General features: G+C 48.3%; 1 protein-coding gene across 1 annotated transcript in view; it reads left to right on the top strand.

The window, feature by feature from the left end:
* The first annotated feature begins 254 nt into the window (after positions 1-254).
* Positions 255-17,822, top strand: part of IGF2R (insulin like growth factor 2 receptor) — a 95,752-nt gene continuing 78,184 nt past the window's right edge. The window contains exon 1 of the mRNA XM_031456644.2: positions 255-418. Coding sequence (XP_031312504.2) covers positions 270-418 — 149 coding nt within the window. The 5' untranslated portion in view covers positions 255-269. The remainder of the gene's footprint in view (positions 419-17,822) is intronic.

The raw sequence follows: 17,822 nt of genomic DNA, 5'->3' as shown, positions 1-17,822 counted from the left end.
AGCCGGGCGGGCGGGGATCACCTGAACAAGGGAGTCATGTGAGCGGGGCGGGGGAGGGGGCGGTGCCGGGCAGCAGTCACGTGACCGGTTCCGGGGCCGCCGAGCCCAGACGAGCCGCGCGCCCCTTCGGCTCCAGCTCCGCTCCCGCTCCTCTCGCGCTCGTGTCTTCCTCCGTCTCCGCCCTGGCGGCTCAACCATGTCCCGGACGCGGCCCCCGGCAGCCGCGCGCCGCTAGCCCCGCGCCCGCCGCGCAGCCCGGCCCCGACGCGATGGGGGCCGCCGCCGGCCGGAGCGCCCACCTGGGGCCGGCACTCGCCGGCCGCCCGCGGGGCTCCCTGCTCCTGCTGCAGCTGCTGCTACTGGTCTGGGCCGCCGGGGCCGTGGGGACCCAGGGCGCCGAGTTTCCAGAGCTGTGCAGGTGGGTGGCTCGCCAGGACGCAGTCTTCGCTCCTGGTACCCTGGCGCGCGGCAGGCGGGGTAGGGGGCCGGGGGCCCTGGGAGGAGGGGCGGGGGTCTCGGAGTCGCCTCTGGTCCGCCCTGCCCCGAGGGAAAGTTGCCCGCGTAGTGGCGAAGGGTGAGAGATTGGGGGTCGTGCGCGCTGGTCGGGGGCGCGGGGGACCGGGCGTCCTGGCGCTGGCCGGGGTCCGCCGCCGGGCCACTTGTGGCTGTCAACTAAGTCCAGGGCGGCTTTGTGTGCGAGCGGCCGGCCGCCGCGACCCGCCCGGTGACATACTGCGGGCAGCCTCACGCCCAGCGCCTGCAAAACTTGGAGGACGCAGGAACTACAGCTTTGCTTTGTTCCCACTCCACGTTTTCCTCAAAGTTCCAGCAGCGGGGCTTTGGAAGGGCCCCTCAGTGTGGAAAGACTCACCCGCACGGATGACCATGGAGTTGGGGGGTTTGGGTTTCATTTGCTGATTGATTCCCTACATGTGGGTTTTCCATTTTCACTTTGAAGTAGCTTTTTTGCAGAAGGTGACTTTTTCTTTTTCTTTTTCTTTTTGGATGAGGGGAGTGGAGGGAGGTCATCCAGTATTGGTTTTCAATTCTTCACCCTTCACTTCTCCAAGCCTAACTTCCTGTCTGGTTGCTCACATGATGTCATTGTCTCCGGGTGGACTATTCTAGTGGAGTCTTTTGCTCTGGGAACCATGATTGTATCATCACTCGTCCCAGTGAGGGCTGTGAGGGTCCTGCCGTCGCTGGAAATCCCCGTATTGGGGAACTACCAATTCTGAGAATTTTCTGACCAACCTTCTCTGGACTGTTCGGGATGATGGAAAATCCAGCTTTTATTTATTTTTAAAATTTCGGTTAAAAAAAAAAGACGAAAAGTTCTGAAAGACTAGTGAACAGTCAGCAGTTACCCCTGGTGCTAGTAAGGTACTTCTCAGGATGAAGTTTAGCGCAGTCTGAGCTGAATTTTGAGTTTGTGTTGGGGTTTTTGGGTTCTTATTCTTTCCTTGCATCAGAGATGGGCGTATTAGCACCCCTGAGTTCAGACCTTGCAGAAATTGTTATTCTGAGGAGAGCGAGGCTGAACTCACAATGGAACGGAAAAGGCCCATATTCTTCCTTTTCCCTTTCTTGGAAAGGGGTAGGAGGGCAGGGTACTGCTCATTCCTTTATAGGCCAGTTAGCTGCCGTTAGACACATAGTTACTTACATAAGCCCCCTGTTAAGAGAAAGAAGGGCAGCAACTAACACAAGGTCAGACTGCAAGTGACCTTTAATGGAGGAACTCTTGGAGTAATGGCCGCTGTGACCAAACGCATCTGTGAGAAATTCGCTCAGCTGGGCCAGTGTTGTTGAAGTCTTGGTGGTGTTAGCAAATTGGCATTCATTTCTTAATAGTTAAGGTTAAAGTTGGCCTCAAGGGCAGACCCTTTCTCTGTGGCTGCTCGAGGAGGCCCTCAGTTTTGTGTTAGGGGTTGTCATCACAGCGCCTGGAACTTGGTTCATGAACTTCATCTCAAGGTTGAATGCGGCCTCTTGGTCCAGTAGGAAATGGCCGTTGTGTGTTTAAGCACGTCCTCCTCATGGTCACGTGCGGGCATAACTTAGCAAATGCTAGACCGTCTTCCGAGGGGGATATGCATTTAGTGTGTGCCCTCTGTGGTCTTAGGACAGCGTTAAACTTGGTGTGTGTGTTCTTTCTGCCAGCTTTCCTCAGAACCGCAGTCCCCAGCCAGTTCACAGCTGGGCCTGTGCACATTTCTTTCCCATTATTGCTCTGTGGTTTCGCACTGAGACTTCTCCAGAGCCACTTTTAATCTCTCTTTTAAACCCACTACCTGCACAGTGAAATTCTTTGTTACTGTTTCAAGTGGATACCTTGTCTTAAGTTCTTAAGACCTTTTTTTTTTTCTGGGGGCGGGGGTGTTAAAAAATCTGTGTACTTAAATGAGATAACACTGGTTAAAAGTTCCTTAACTCTAGCATGTATTTCAATGGGATTGCGAGCTGATCATTTTTTAAAATCCAGTATGAAAACTTGTGCCAAGCAGCACCAAAACAGGACGTGTTAAGCTGCCTTCTCACTGTCTCCCTTGTGTCCGTTTGTAAGTAACTCCCCCAGGTCTCCCTGGGAGTATGGCAGGTCGACTTCTGCTGTGACTTTGTGCGGCTTGCCTAGGTGGCAGTCCCCGGTAGACACAAGGTCACATTCTGACTGTTTATGAATTGGTTGCTCATAACGAGGAACACATTTTTACATTGAGGACCCTCCTGTTCACTGTGGTTTGGTGCCTGGGACAGTTTCCAGACACCCATCGCCTCAGCCGTGGGACTGGACTGCCCAGACACCATACAGCTTCAGCCAGAGGGCCCTGGGAGCGCATTCTCATGGTCGCTGGACGGGGGAGCTGGATTTCCAGGGAAACAACCTCTCCTCCCCGAGCCCAGCTCTCTAGAACCCGGGAGCGCTCCTTTCTCCTGCAGCCCCTTAGGACCAGCAGGAGGGAGGTCCAGGCCTGCTTCCGGGGAGCCGGCAGGGCCTCTGTGAGCCCTCGGTGGGGGCAAAGCTTCGGGCTGAGCTGCGGCTCTGACCACTCCGGGGGTGGGGGTGGTGGGCAGAGGTGCCGTCCTTGGTGCAGTTAGTTATTGAGGGGGATGGAGGAAACGGCCGGGCAAATAGTTCAGCCGCAGTTTAACACATTTGTGCCCACGGAAGAGCAGGTCTCTGCGAGTGGAGCGCTGAAAAGCAAGGACAAAGGCAAGTTTCCCAGAGTGCATGTGGCTCTCCCAGCACTTTAGGTAAGTTGCTACTGGTTCTTTGGAGAGCCTCAGTCGTGTGTTTCTGAAGCTTCATGAGGATCACTGCCCCTGTGCTGCGGAAGAAGTTGGTGATTCTAAATCACTCAGCGCTTTCTCGGGAGGTGGTGCGTAGTAGAAAGCACTGGATTCCAGAGGCCAGTGGGACTGGTTGAGGTCCTGGGGCCCAAAGGAGTGTCATGGTGGTGAGGGACATCCAAAGGTCAGTGGGACAGGACCTGCGAGAACAAAGGCAAGGCAGAGGCCAGGCCATGCAGAGTCACCAAAAGTGACCAAAGGCCCTCCACTTGTCCACAGCTTTACTCTTGACTGAGTTACACTTTGTAAAAGGCCATCTTACATATTTGTGTAATAGGTGAGTTTCCATCCTTTTTTTAGGTGTTAATAACATTCTTAGTGAGTGAGGTCTTGACAGTTTGTCCTGGTTATAAAATAACACACTGGGCTGGCTTGATTTAGGTAGTTCAGTACTTTAACATTTTTTAGAACAGTTGTATAAATACTGGAAAGTTTTTTATTATATTGAGGACAAGAGAATAATGAAGCCAACTGGGAGATGAGGTTGGTTTAGTTGCTGTCTCTAAGGAGATTCCACCCCCAACCCTGTGATTTTTTTTTCCCTGAGGAACAGTGCTTAATATGCCTAATTTGAGCCACATATTGAACCTGGACCACATCCATTTGTGTGTATAGATTTCTTGCAACAATAAGTATGTGTAGCCCAAGATTGTTAATTATGGGCACATTAGACTATGTGCTTTAATTCTAAGAACAGCATCCTGACAAAGTCCCAGGAAATGAATTCCTGATTGGGTTTCATATCTTTTATCGGTCTTTCACAGAGGGATTTTTGAAGGATGAGGTTGAGGAAAATGGTTTAGATGTCTTGCCTTTCTTTTGATCCTGGCATATTAAAACTGTTGTGCTGGGCAGAGGAAATTCACGAGGGTCACCGAACTGGGGCCAGTGCAGAAAGTAGCTCGTGGCTTTGGAGATACTGTTTTCTTTCTTTTTCTTTCCTTTTGTATTTTTTTTGTTCCCAGCCCTGAGACCTTTGGCAGTGTCCCCACTGGTCATGGATAAGGTGGTATGAGGAGGTGGAGGTGGTTAGATTGTCCACCTATGGGTCCTTTGTGTTTTCCTCAGAGCTGACTCCTGACCAGTGAGGGACAGAGGCCTGAATTCATGCTAATGGTGTCTCCTCACCTTTACTCCTGGCAAGGTGACACAGGGTTCATTTATTCTCCAGGTACTCCTTAGGCATTTCTTAAGCAGAGGGGAAAACTGGGAGAGGCCAGAGCTGGAATGGAGACACCACAAAGTGGACAGCACACTGGGATCCGGGAGACTGCTGGCCACCACTGCTCTCCCCAGGGGGCCGCAACACTGAACAGTGTCCCAATTTTAGATAATGTGTAATCTTAGTTTTGATTTTTGCTAATTTTAAATAATGTATAATCTTAGTTTTGAGTTTCTGTTTGATCCAAGACTACTCTAGATGTTACTGGTTTTTGGCTACTTATTACCAAAGCTATTGTGAATATTTGGTTAAGATTTTGTGTGGACATGTGCCTTTTTATTTTTATTTGTTCGATAAACACCTGGGAGTGGGGTTGGTCAATGAATGGGGAGTGAGTGGTAACTTCACGGGAGCTATCAAACTGTATTCGGAAGCGGTTGTCCACTCTGATGTCCCACCAGCAGTGTGAGAGGTCAGGTTCTACATCCTTGTTGATAGTGATCTTACCAGTATTTTAGTTGTATCCCTCGTAGTGGATTTGTCTCGGTATCTCAGTGTGGTTTTAGTTTTCACGTCCCTGCTGACTCATGGTGTTGAACATCTTTTCTTGAATTTATTGGGGTGCCTAATGGTGTTGAACAGTTTTCATGTGCTCATCGCCCATTTGGATCTTTTGTTGTGATTCTTAAAAAAAATTTTTTGCCCCTCATCCGTTAACACTTTTTTGGGGATCATCTTCCTGAATTTTAAGAGTTCTTTATGTGTTCTTAGTCAGGTCCTTTCTTGGGTATGTAAGATACGTATTTTCCCCCAGTCTTTGGCTTGCTTTTTTATTTTCTTAATATGTCCTTTAAAGAACAGGTATTTTTAAGTTTCGATGAACTTTAATTCATCTTTTTTTTTTTTTTTAATGGTTTGTGTTTTTTTTTGTAGCCTAAGAAATCTGTGCCTATCCCAGGGTTTTTCAGCCTCAGCAGTACTGACATTTGGCCTGGATAAATCTTTGTTGTGGGGCTGTCCTGTGCGTTGTGGGGTGTGAAGCAGCACCCCTGGCTGCTTCTACCCTTTAGATACCAGGAGCGCATCTCCCTGCCCCCCGTCAGTTGTAACAAACAAAGACGTCTTCAGGTATTTTAAGTGATCCCTGTGGGGCACAATTACCTCCAGTTGAGACCCACGCTGAGGTCAGAAATTTTTTCTCCTGTGTTTGCTTCTAGAAGTTTCACAGTTTTAACTTTATGTTTAACCCTATGATCAATTCTGCAAGTTAATTTTTATGTATCCTGTGAGGAAGGGGTGAAAGGTTCCCCCCCATTAACATATCTATTCCTGTTTACTAGTGTTTTATGTAGGGGGCTTGCGACTGTTTTTAAGTGAGCTCAGGCTGTAATTTTCTTTGCTGTACTATTCTTGGCTGAATTTTTTTTAAAATTTTTTTTTAAAAAAATTCTCATTTAGGCCCCCCTTTTTTTTTTAATGGAGATACTGGACCTCATGTATGCTAAGCACATGCTCTCCCACTGAGCTATAGCCACCCATCTTGGCTGAGTTTATTATGAAGAATGCTTGCTTTGTGGAAAGAGCTAGTTAGCTTTTAGTATTTTATATTCAGTGGAACAGGATGGACAATTGCTCTTCCTTAAATTTTGGTAGAATGCATTAGTAAAACTATCTGGGCCTGGTGCCTTTGTGGAGTTAAACTGTAGTGGAAGAGGAGTTTTACTTATGGTTCCAGTTTCATTTACTTTATTTTGAATAAATTTGACTTATTTTGAATGAATACATTTGATTTAGTACTTTTTCTTGAGTCAATTTTGGTAATCTGTTTTTTCCCAGGAAATTGTCATTGTGATTACATATTCATGTATGAATGTGTAGCAAGCTACTTTTACGCTTTGGAAAATACTTCTTTTATTTGTAGGTAAATTAAAAAACATTCCTGATGTTTATTTCCTTTTTTCCCCCTTAATCATATTTATTAAAATTTTATTTACTTTTTTTAGTCTTTTCAAAAGAACTGGCATTTTATTTTATTCATCATCTCTGTCACCGTTGATTTTTGATTTGATTGATTTCTGCTCTTTATTGCTAACTTCTCCCTCATTTTTCTTTTTCTAGTTTGAGTTGAGAGCTTAGATCTTTTATTTTAAATCTTACACAACTAAGAGATGAGTTTAAGGCAGTGTGTTTCTTTGTCCTGAGTACTGCACTACTCAAAAATTTTGATACATAGCTTTTTCATCCTTCAGTTCTAAATATTTCCTTCTTGTACCCAAAAGTTCTATTTCAACTTCCGTGACCCACTAATTCTTTAAAATCTTTTCCCCCGTTAAGTGGATTTTTCCCCCATTGTGGGCAGTAAATGTGGTGAAACTTACTGGCATTTCCCTTGTGGCTTAGCACCTGGTCAAGTTGGTAGTGTTCTTTGTGTTCAGAAAAAATGTTCTCTGTTTGGGTCAACGTTTCATGAATTGTGCTGTTCAGCTTTTCTTTATCCTAACTTATTCTTTGTCCTGCTTGGCTTGTCTTTTATACTTTGTATCTGGCTACCACTTTGGGCAGGGTTGCAGAAGAATGTCTCTGTCCTGTCTCCCAGCTTAGGAGTTCTGTTGTTCATAAGCTCTTCTACTTTTTTTTTTTTTAATTTTGCCAAAGTCTGTAGTTGACGTATATTCACAGCTGCCTGTTCTTTCTTCATGGATGTCACAGCTTTCATCGTCCCTTGGAAGATGTGCTGTAAAGTTCTGCTCTGGTTGCTCTATTAATTCTCTTTCCTTGGGCCCAGTTCCTTTGTTGGCATTTGTCATCTCATTTTCATGGTGTTGGTGCCCTGGTGACGACTGGTGACTCTGGACTGTGCTCTTTGCAGTCGATCTCCTCTGGGACATTTTTTGCCTCTCTTTGTGCAGCTGTGCAGGAAAGAGCTGAAAGCAGTTGTTGGAGCTCGGCTGTAAATTGTTTGGGGGGAGACCGGGGGATGGGCAGGGCGTTCCTTTGGCTGGTGTGTCTCTGTGGCTGGTCTTAGGTGCTTTTCTGTCCTCCCGAGTATCACTCCCAGCCCTGTTCCTGCTCCGAGACAGCTGCTAAGCCCTTGTTGATTGCGATTGGCAGAGTACAGCATGTTCTGCCTGCAGCTGGAGGCAGGAGAGCTGGATTATTGAGTTGGCTGTGGCAAATCGCATCTTTTCTCCGGATCTGTTTCCTCCCCAGGAGAGGTGGGAGTGGAGTTCTGGAAGACCCTGTCCTGCTTTTGAATCTGCACTCCTCCTTCCTCAGTAAGGCCTCAGGCCACTTACTGCTCTGCTGAGGTTTTAGAATTTCCCTTTCTGTCAGTGCAGGGTGCTCTCATGTTTTTAGGGTGGTATGAGAATCAGAGTGTGTAAGTGCCTGCCCATCCTCAGTGTTTCTAAGTGGCAGTGGTGGCAGCGATTGCTTTCTATGTATAAGTTAGAGTCTGCATTAGGTCAGTGGTATTTTTAGCTTGTTACTCTGCACCCCCGGGTTCTCCACTGGGGCCTAGGAGTTTCAGCCTCAAGCAGAGGGCATGTGTTCTTTATGTTCTATACAATGGCACTCCACCATAAGAGTCCTTTTGCAAAAGAAATGTTTCCATCATGTAAAAAAGTTTTAAAGCCACCGGACTAAGTGATTCTCAGGGTCCACTTTGCATCCAGCGTGCTGCGGTTCTGCGGTAATGTGTCCTTCAGGCTCCCTGCAGCTCTGAGTGGCAGATAGCCTCACCCCAGGAGGAGCCACATGGTAGGAGGTGTGGGCTCCGCGAGGGTGCCAGGTGCCACGTGTCGGGCCGGCCCTGGGCCCTTTCCTGCTGTTCTCTTGGCATCGCCCTCCTTCCTGTGGCAGCTGCAGTGGTCCACCGTCCCGGGAAGAGGAGAGAGCCTCCTTGTTCATCTTTTGTCGGGGTCACGAAGCCCCAGAGGACTGAGACCGCACTAGGCTTCCCTGGAGGGGGCGGGGGCCGGATTCCAGGGGCCTGTTGTGGGTGGGGGCTGGGACAGGAATGCGGCCCCATGGGGTGGGTGTGGGAGTGCCGGGTAAGCTCCACTCTGCCTACAACTTAGAAAACAGCTGCCCCCGGCGGGGTTTTGAGGTGCCCGAAGCCGCGCGTCACCAGCCTATTTCTGTCTCCCTGTTCAGCAGCTGGGGCTGGGGTGGGGGGTGGGGGTGGAGCAGGTCGGGTGCATCCTGCGCAGCAGCAGGGTGCGGGGCTGGGAGCCCAGCCCCTCCAGTTCCCCAGAGCATGAGATTTGCCCTTCAGATCGGCCAGAGACCTTTGGTGGGAGTTTTCTGTTGCCTTTTGTGTTGCTTTCAGATCCCCCCAGAGCAGCAGTCCTTCCATAAACATATGGGGGCAGCTTCCCCCTGGGTGGGAAGCAGATTCCTGCAAGGGTCACCGTTCACTGGGGGCCCGGGGAGCGGTAGGAAGTCAGAGAGATCGTGACAGTATCAGTTTTAGTTCTGTTTTGGGATATGAAGGGGTCAGGGGAAGACTGAGGAATGTGGAAACAGCGAAAAGTGGCCTTTCCGGGTGGGCGGCCTGGGAGGACAGTTTAGGAGCCGTCATTCCCATCTGAGCCTTCGCGCTTTGGGGTTGTAAATACTCTCCGCGCGTCCGTGTGTGCTGTAATAAAGCATGCGGAGCGGGAGTATGCGCAGGGAGCTCACTCAGGAGGAGCTTGACCACTGGATTTTGATTGTGTGTAAAATTAGTTCATTGCCATGTTTGAATATCTCTGTTCTCAAACCAGTTTTACACTAAAAAAAAAAAATTTTTTTTTAATGGAGCTACTGGGGATGGAACCCAGGACCTCATTCATGCTGAGTATGCGCCCTACCACTGAGCTATTCCCAGTCCCTCAGTTACACATTTTAAAACATTGTTTTGTACTGAAAACAGCTCCCCAGCCCTCCCTGCTCCTTGCCTGTGGTCTGCAAATAGAAACCCAAACCGCCAGCATGGAAGGGCTGAAGAACTGGGTTCCTAGAACTGACAAGGGTGCGTCTCCACTGAGTCACCCTCTTTGTTCCTCTGAGGCTGCTCCACCTGTTGGCCGTCGAAGTGTTACTCACCACAGACAAAGTGAGAAGCCAGTGCGGCTCTCTCTTCTGCCTTTTTAGAGTTGATCCTTTAGAGGAGGCGTGTGAGTTGGTGGCTTTGGTTGATGTACTGAGGCTGGGAAGAGGAGCGGTGGGGAGGTGCTGTTTTGTACAGGGTGCACCGTCCCAGGGTCTTTCTGGAGGCAGAGACCATGAAGGAAGTGAGGGCATCACCTGTGCATCTAACTGGGGGAAGAGTGTTCGAGGCAGAGGGACCCATGGGTCAGATGCTCTGGCAGGAAGCAAGACTGGGAAGTGGTAAAGGGGCCGCTGTGGCCGCAGAGGCAAGAGCCAGGGAGAGGGTGGTTGGAGAATTATCTAGTAATGACTCTGGCTTTAATTCTGAGGGAGCCTGGGAGGATTTTAATCAGAGGAGTGACCTCGGGTGGGGATGGCCTGAGGGAGGATGCTTTCGATTGTGGGAGGCACCCTGACTAGGTCAGGAGTTACAACAGTTTGAACCAGGGTTGTGGCAGTGGGTCTGGTGAAAAGTGACCTGATTCTGGGTATTTTGAATACGGAGCTGATAGGATTTGTTGATGATTGGATTTGGGATGTAAGGAGAGAAAGAAGAGAAAGCATGGCTCTTAGCTTTTTGGTCTGAGCAGTTGAAAGGATGGAGTTGCCGTTTTCAAAGACGGGGAGGCTTGTGGGAAGAGCAAGTCTAGGGGGACCTGGAGAGACTGGTTGGGGGTTGTGCCTGTTCGCAGGTCATTCAGTGGAAGTGCTGGGGCGGGCCGGGGTGGGAGGTGGTTGCCGTTCCTTTAGGTGAACGCATAAGGTGATAGCTGATGTGACAGTGGCCCTGCGCTTCCTGTTCCCAGCTGGGTGTTAGCTTTTCTGAGCCGTAAGTGCCAGTCTGATATTTGACCCCAGCATCTTCAAAGCAGAGACTTTCCTCTCATGTCAACCTCACTGGCCTTTGTGAAGAACTCGCACTCAATAGCGGCCTCGTTATTAACACGAACTCAGTCAAGCTGACTCAGAAGGCAGACCTTCTCATGCAGTGAGGGCTCTGAAGGAAGGGTACTGGGTCTGGGAGGGTTTTGGGGACTTTGGGGATGACCTGTTAGGGGACTGAGCATTAAGGTTTGATTTCTGTGCTGTGGGCGGGGTTGATGTCAAAGGGAGTTGAATTCAGACATCTGTATAATTAAGAAGGAGGTTTAGCTTGTAATTCAACCCATTTTTAAGCATTCGAGGGACAAAGGATGAGAGCATCCAGATTTTAAAAAGGGCCTCACAGAGCAGGGTTTCAGGTTGAAATCCTGGCCTGCATCCTGATACCATAGACTCGATCTGAGTAAAAAATGCAGCAGGTGCGGCAGAGGCAGACAGGCCGGTCCTTCGTGGCAGGATCTGGTGCGGAGGGTGCTTGCCGAGTTACCGAGAGTTCTAGCTTGCGCTGCAGCGACACCTCTTTAGGAAGAGTGTGTCCTGTCCTTTCCCACATGTTTCAGAGTCATCAGGCCTCTGTTCTGGTGAGCTAATGGCTACATGGCAGGCTCAGGTGGGCTTGAGTGCCCGTCCTGTCCCGAGATGTGGCAGGAGGCAGCTGGTGTGTGAGTGTGTGTCCTGAGCCCCTGGTGTCTGTCTTGAGCTCCGTCAGCTCCGTGGAGAGGGTCCCCCAAACACGGGGCCCCCTCCCTTTCTCTCTCCTCTCCAGGTCCAGGCAGTGTCATGTGACAATCCTTTAGGAAGGACTTAACCTTACCTTTTTTGTAAACTCGGGTTTTAAGCAGTCTGAGTCCTGCTGCTGACCCACACGAGAGCTTAGATCCTAGTCTCTCAGAAGTTGCATGTTCCCCGTCTGGATTTTCCTCATGGGGGCTGTGGGGTCGCTCACCTCTGTAGACTGGGGAGGTGGGGCTCAGAGAGCTTAGGTGTATCCCCCGGCGCTGGTGGGGGTGGGGCAGGATTCAGGGCCAGGCACCTTTTGGGGTGCCCCACTCTCCATTTCACAGGACCTCTGCCTGTCAGTCACGATGCTGGTTTTGAAAGCATCCCTGCTGACTCCCTGGCACCTTGGCCTCTGATGCTGACTTAGAGCCTTGCTTCCAGTGGCTCCTTCTCCAGACAACTGGCTTCCTGCTCCCAGGCCCTGCGTAACTACCCGGGAAAACCAAAGACTAATGTCTGGCATTTCCTTGTGTTTTTTTTTTTTTTTTTTTCAGGCCCCATATCTTTGTCCACAGCTTTGTGGGTTTGCTAGCATAGGAAGTGAAGTACTTCCTATATAAGCTTTTGGCTGTGTGGTGTCAGACTTCTGTGTCCCCGGCCTTCGGATCCGGGTGCAGATGTATCGTGCCAGATCAGATTTTCCTCTTTTAGTGTCAGCAGCAGAAAGTTACTGACAGCAGCGGTTCCATTAGGCTCTTGGCATCTCTGCTGCAAATGTCCATCTTGGAAACCCTGCCCCTCTCCGTGACCTCCTTTCTCCCTGTCACTTCCCACCCCCACCCCCCATCTTCCTATTTTAGGAGACTGTTCTAGATTTTTGTAGGTGCGTGGTCTGGAGGTATGAGCTGAGAAGCTATCTGATAGTGATAAGGGGCATTAGTGAGGCAAGTGTTTCCTGAATATTCCGTTCGAGGACTTGGATGCAGGCCCAGAGCTGAGAAGTCTCTTCTGGTGTCCAGGTCGGAAAGACGTTACATTCCCCTCATCCCCAGAGTTTTGAGTTCACTGCTTTCTCTGGATTCAGAAAAGCGCCCCTCTAGCCAGTGACCACGTTGTGTGAACTTAGCTCGTATATCACCAACTCGGGTCTTTTTTTTCCCTCCCAAAGGAAATCAAATTCTAGTTTCACACATGCTTATTAATTTTTATTACTGATTCCATCATGCCTCTATCCTGCTTTGTATACCGATGATTACAGGCCAGTAATAAAGTGTTTAACAGCCATGTGACCATGACCATAACCTGAAGACTCGGAGGGAGTGAGGGAACTAAGATATATTTCAAAAGAGTATGGCTGTGTGGCAATATGTGCGGAGTTCATGGAGCTGTTTTGTGTGGGAGGGAAGGAACTCAGTTTTCTAAGTTTTTTTTTTTCCTTTAAGCACTCGAGCATACCATGCATTTTATAATTGAACTTTCTATACTTCATTTTAGATGTTAGCTGCTTGAAAAATTTGAAAGAACCTCAAATTATATTTTGCAAGCCATCACCATTTGGCAGGCATGCAGTGGTGAATAGTCTATGAAAACTCGAGAGGTGTCACAGTCAGACGCCTGTGTCAGAGGGTTGAGAAGTACTGTCCGGTTTAGCCCTCTGGCTTTTTGTTTTGACTTCTCTCTTTCTTTTGGATGGACGTTTGTTCCCCTTTCAGTGGAGATGGCTCTGCGTTTCTCTTCGTGAAGCTCTCCGAACTCTAGGCAGCTGGGTTGGCCAGTTGAATTTGCTTTCCTTGCTGCCCCCAGACTGGTTCAGTTTTGACTGGGATGAGCTCTCGGTGTGGCATTTGCCAGAGCAGTGTTGGCAAAGCAGAAGCGCCTTCCTGTCCCTGGGCTGGTTGACAGTATGCTGCTTGTGGCCTTCCTGCTGATTGGTAATCTGCCACCACCGTTCAGGATATTATGAAATGTAAACCACATGCGGTTAAAATGGAACCTCTGTGCCACGGAACAGACGCAGACTGACAGCCGTCATCCACTGTCATTTCAGCAGAAGCAGTGGGATTACAGTCAGGGGCAGAGGGTCTTAAACTTTTATTAACTACTGGAACCACAGCCTGTGTGCTGAGCTTGCATGGTGCAGTAGTGAATTGTCCGTGTCCAGGGCATATTTCAGCCACATAATTCACTTTAAAAATCAGAGATCACTTAAAGCCATTTGCCTTGTGCGCGACTTCTGTCCTCTCCCCGTCCCCTGCTGGCTTTGATGGTCTGATTGCAGGGTGCTTCCGAGTTCCTCGTGACCCTTACTATTGGACTCTTGGTTGACGTTTTTGGAGGAGGCTTTCTGCTGAGCTAAGCAGTCATTTTAAGGGAGGGTATGAATCTGAGGTTAGGAACACAGTATAGGTGTGTTTCCTTCTTAGTGGAATCCTTAACCAGCCTGGATACAAAAGTGAGGTGAGTGCAGCCAGTGGGAAGGAGGGGGCCGAAGGAATTGATATTCTTTCCATGGAAACCTGTTGCGTGAGGGAAGAGAGCTTGCAGAAAGGCAGTGCCTTTGGTGTTGGGCAATTCTGACTGTGCAAAAGAGAAAGCAGAACTGGACAGGAGTAAATAGCAGCAGAAGTTTATTTTTAAATTTAAAAAAATATTTTTATTTTTCGAGGTTTAAAACTTGGGGAGGAACTTGAGCTCCGAGAAGTGTATGATCTGTGATCAGTGTAACATGACGGAGCCTGGATCTTCCCAGAGGTCACAGCTTTTCCTTGGGGCCCTGCTCACAAGCACCCACTCCCTCCAGAATCCTACATGCCGTACAGGATCGGTCATTTTAGGGGCATTTATTGTGACAAGAGTTAAACTCTAAAGTGTCATAGAATGGTTTGCCAGTTTCAGTGTTGTGATTGAAACTAAACATTTTCTGAAGAGTGAAGAAAAACTTTAAAACATTGAAAATAAATGAGGCAGATTACCTGGCCCTCGGGGCTCCGTGGAGCCGGCCGTATTCCTGGCCATGCCATTCCGCAGTTGTGTGATGTCGGACACGGGGGTCCATCTCTCTGAGCCTTGGAGTCCCTGACTCCTGAGCTGGGGAATCTGAGAGAGTTGAACTATGGCGTGAGGAGCTTGGGCAGCTGTGCTGAGTCGACGTCTGTGCCTGTGGTGAGCTGTGCTGTGACACGTGCTCAGTCCACGGGCCGGCATCCTTCGCAGCCCGCCGGCGTATGGTGACTCTGTCCATATACATGCCTATATGTCATTGTTCTGGGAGGGAGGACGTTCCCGTCCAGAGTCACTGTGCAGTAGCGGAACCAGACAGCTAGGAAAAATTAGCATTGGGTGGTGGGAAACGCGAAGAGGGTTGCATCAGAGCTCTGGAACCAGCAGGGACCAGCCGGAGCGATCTGGGGCCCTACCACATGTACGTGTGTGTCTAAAACTGTCAGGTTTGCTTTGAAATGAATTTGGAGTTTTTAAGAGTAGGAGTGGGAGATTGGCTTCACTACATTTTACAGTCTGAAAAAATGAGGTCGAATGGGAAGGATTTTGCTTGCTTTTGCTGATTTTCAAGGCCAGGTTCTTGCACAGATGGTTGTGTGTCCAGAAGAGCGTTTCTAACTGGGATTGGGCTGCCTCCCTGGAGGATATGAACTGAATTTTGCAAGACTGGGAAGTGAGCAGGGCTTCTCGGTGATGTTTCCCATTGACCACCTGCTTCCTTGGGCCTTTGTGGTTGTCCCTGTCCCATCCCCTTGTGTCCTGTCGTTTCCTGCAGATGGGACGGAGGATGGACTAGAACCGCGGTGTCTTTTTAGAAGGCTTGACCTGATATGAGTGTCAGAGTTTCATGAAAATGCCTGCTGGGCTTTCATACGTATCCTGCTGCGGGAGATGCTTGTAGAGGAGATGTATTTAAAAGATTCATGTGTTTGTGTGTGTGTGTGTGTAGAAGACTGCATTTCCACACAACTTGCAGCTATTTTTTTTCCATGATTTGTTTCATACTAAAAGTTTAAAATTTTAATATTGTAGCTTACTTTTTCTCTTTGGTCTAATGTGTTGGTCTCATTTTTTTCCTGTCTGGTTTTTTTTTTTTTTTGTTTTGTTTTCTCTTCTCAAGTCTTTACTTGTGTAAGCCAAAAAAGCTCAGTCTAGGATATAGACTTTTCTGTGAATCTCAGCTGCACCATCTCACTTGCTGGGCTGTTAAATAAATCGTTGCTGGATGTCCTCATTTTGGCTGTACGTGTTCACTTCAGGTAGGGAGTTTTCTAGTGGACAAACTTCTGGACAAAAGATTATTATTCCTCAAAGATACCGTTAAATTTTATTTAGCCTATATACTTTTATTGTTTCTGAAGCCATTCTCTGGTTCCAGAATATAATCATGATGCTTTTAAACTTTAGCATAAATTTGAAGAGTAATTTCAGCCTAGGCCACTCTGGTGGTTTGGCCTTCAGTCTGGCAAGGAGTCTAGAATCATCTAGTTCCAGGCATGTAATTTTCTTAAAAAGTGCTACTGGATTATTTATGACTTTCAGTTTTAATGACATCGTCCTTAACAGATATTTACTACAAGCAAAAAGTGTCTCTAGATGATAATTTAACCTAAATAGGGTGCAAAGCAGGATAGACAGTAGTTTTTGGAACGTGCTCCGGGAGTTTTCAGATAGATTATTTCAACCGAATGATTCTTCCTGAGCTCCTAGTCGTGCAGGGCGCTAGGTGTGTTTGTTTTAAAGCAGACATGTGTCTGCTGGGGTCCAAGTGTTTTACATACTGATGGCTTGCAGGGCTGGTCCTTCTTTTTTTTTTTTTAAATCTTTTTGGGAGGAGGGAATGAGGTTTATTTATTTTTTAATGGAGGTACAGGGAATTGAACCCAGGACCTCGTGCGTGCTGAGCACGTGCTCTACTCTTCCCCCGCAGTCCTTCATTTTTAAGAGAGGTGACCAAGGACTTTTCTCCAACGTTTGGGTTTGGGAGTCTTGTTGAAGGTACTACCCTGTGCTGAGTGGTGATTAAAGTAACCCCTGAAAAAAACCAGCACTCAAGTACTTTTGCCCTGTTACTCCTGTACCCCTTAACATTTTGATAAATCTTGACAAAAAGTGTATGTAAAATGCAAATAGAGAAACGAAGCAGAACTGAATAGAGCAACAACTTTCTAGGAACCTTGATTTCCAGATAAGCAGGACAACGTGTCCCCCATTTTACTCTTTTTCATCTCTTTTCTGCTCCACAAACACATTCTTTACTTAAATATCACCTTTGCCAAAAACAGCAGCCGATTTCTGTTTTCCAGAAAAGCATAGCATTTTCAGGAACCATGTGGATTTCGTTAGGGTTGATTCCTACCAGTTGACTCATCCTGAAATGACACCTTCACATACCTTAACAGTGCCACTGCTTTACATCTGGCTTTAAATTTGAAGTCTGGTTTCCTGGAAAAACTTGGGGGTCCTGAGTAAGAGATTCACGATTTTCCTTAATTAACTGTAATTAATTGAAAAATTTATGAATACTCTGCAAATAAAAGCCACTAGCTTAAAATTTTAAGGGAAGATCCATAGCACCTTTGAGTGGCCTTTCTTTGCTTCAAGTACAAAATCAAAACTGCTTCCTTTAATTTGTGTGACTGGTGCCCCCATCTCCTGGACCTCACCTTCTGATGGTCTCTTTTTCCACCTGGCTCCAGCCACAGCCCCTCCTTTCCTTTGCATCATTGTGCTAAGTTTATTTCCGCCTCAGGACTGCGAGATGGCTAATCAGTCTGCTGGAATATTCTTCCCACCGTGCCTCCCCCTGGGTTGCTCTTTTTGCCATTGAAGCCCCAGGGAGAATATGATCTCAGAAAATGTCCCCGACTGAAGTAGCTGCTTGTTTCCCACCTCGTTCCGCTGTTGTGTTTTTGTCAAAGCTCGCCTGTGTTTAGTAGGTGGAATTTTCCTGGGTATTTTTTTACCTGTTTAATTTCTGTCCTCCCCAGGAATCTACACTCGGGGGCAGGGATTTTTTTGTCTGATCATTGTTTGGTCATTGCTGTGCTCCTCAGTAAATACTTAAGAAATATTTGTGAGGCCAATGAGTAAAGGTTAGTGAAGGTTGAAAGAAACAGGCCTTGATGGATAGCTCTCTCGTGCTTGCTGTTAGTTGGGTCTCTTTCCTGGGCCGTGTAACTCCCCTGACTGTGGAGATAGCTCTAAGGTGTTCCTAATCAAGAAGCTGAGTTCAGTGGTAGCTGCTTGTGAGCCTGGCGTCACCCAAGGCCGGGCCCTTCACAAAGCACCCTGGCCAGTTTTTCAGGTTTCCAGGGGAGCGGTCCGCAGCCCTGCCTGAGCGCTCCTGTGGGCCCTGGCAGGGGGAACTGATGGGTGCCCTGACCCGGGTTCAGGAGAATGCTCGCCTCTGCTGTTGGGGTGGGGTCCCTCCGTTGCTGGATGGGGCTCTTCCGGACACCTCTTCTGGGCAGGGAGGGGTGTGTTGCCCGGTGTTTTGTGCTGGGTCATCTCGCCTGACGCCCGGTGGAGGGGGGCTCTGGGAAGTGGACTGCTGCCTCTCCTGGGGTGCGTT

The sequence above is a fragment of the Camelus dromedarius genome, chromosome 6, assembly GCF_036321535.1.
Source record: "Camelus dromedarius isolate mCamDro1 chromosome 6, mCamDro1.pat, whole genome shotgun sequence".
In the NCBI taxonomy this organism is placed as follows: Eukaryota; Metazoa; Chordata; class Mammalia; order Artiodactyla; family Camelidae; genus Camelus; species Camelus dromedarius.
The sequence above is the reverse complement of the archived record's forward strand: the minus strand, read 5'-3'. Positions and strand labels throughout refer to the sequence as shown.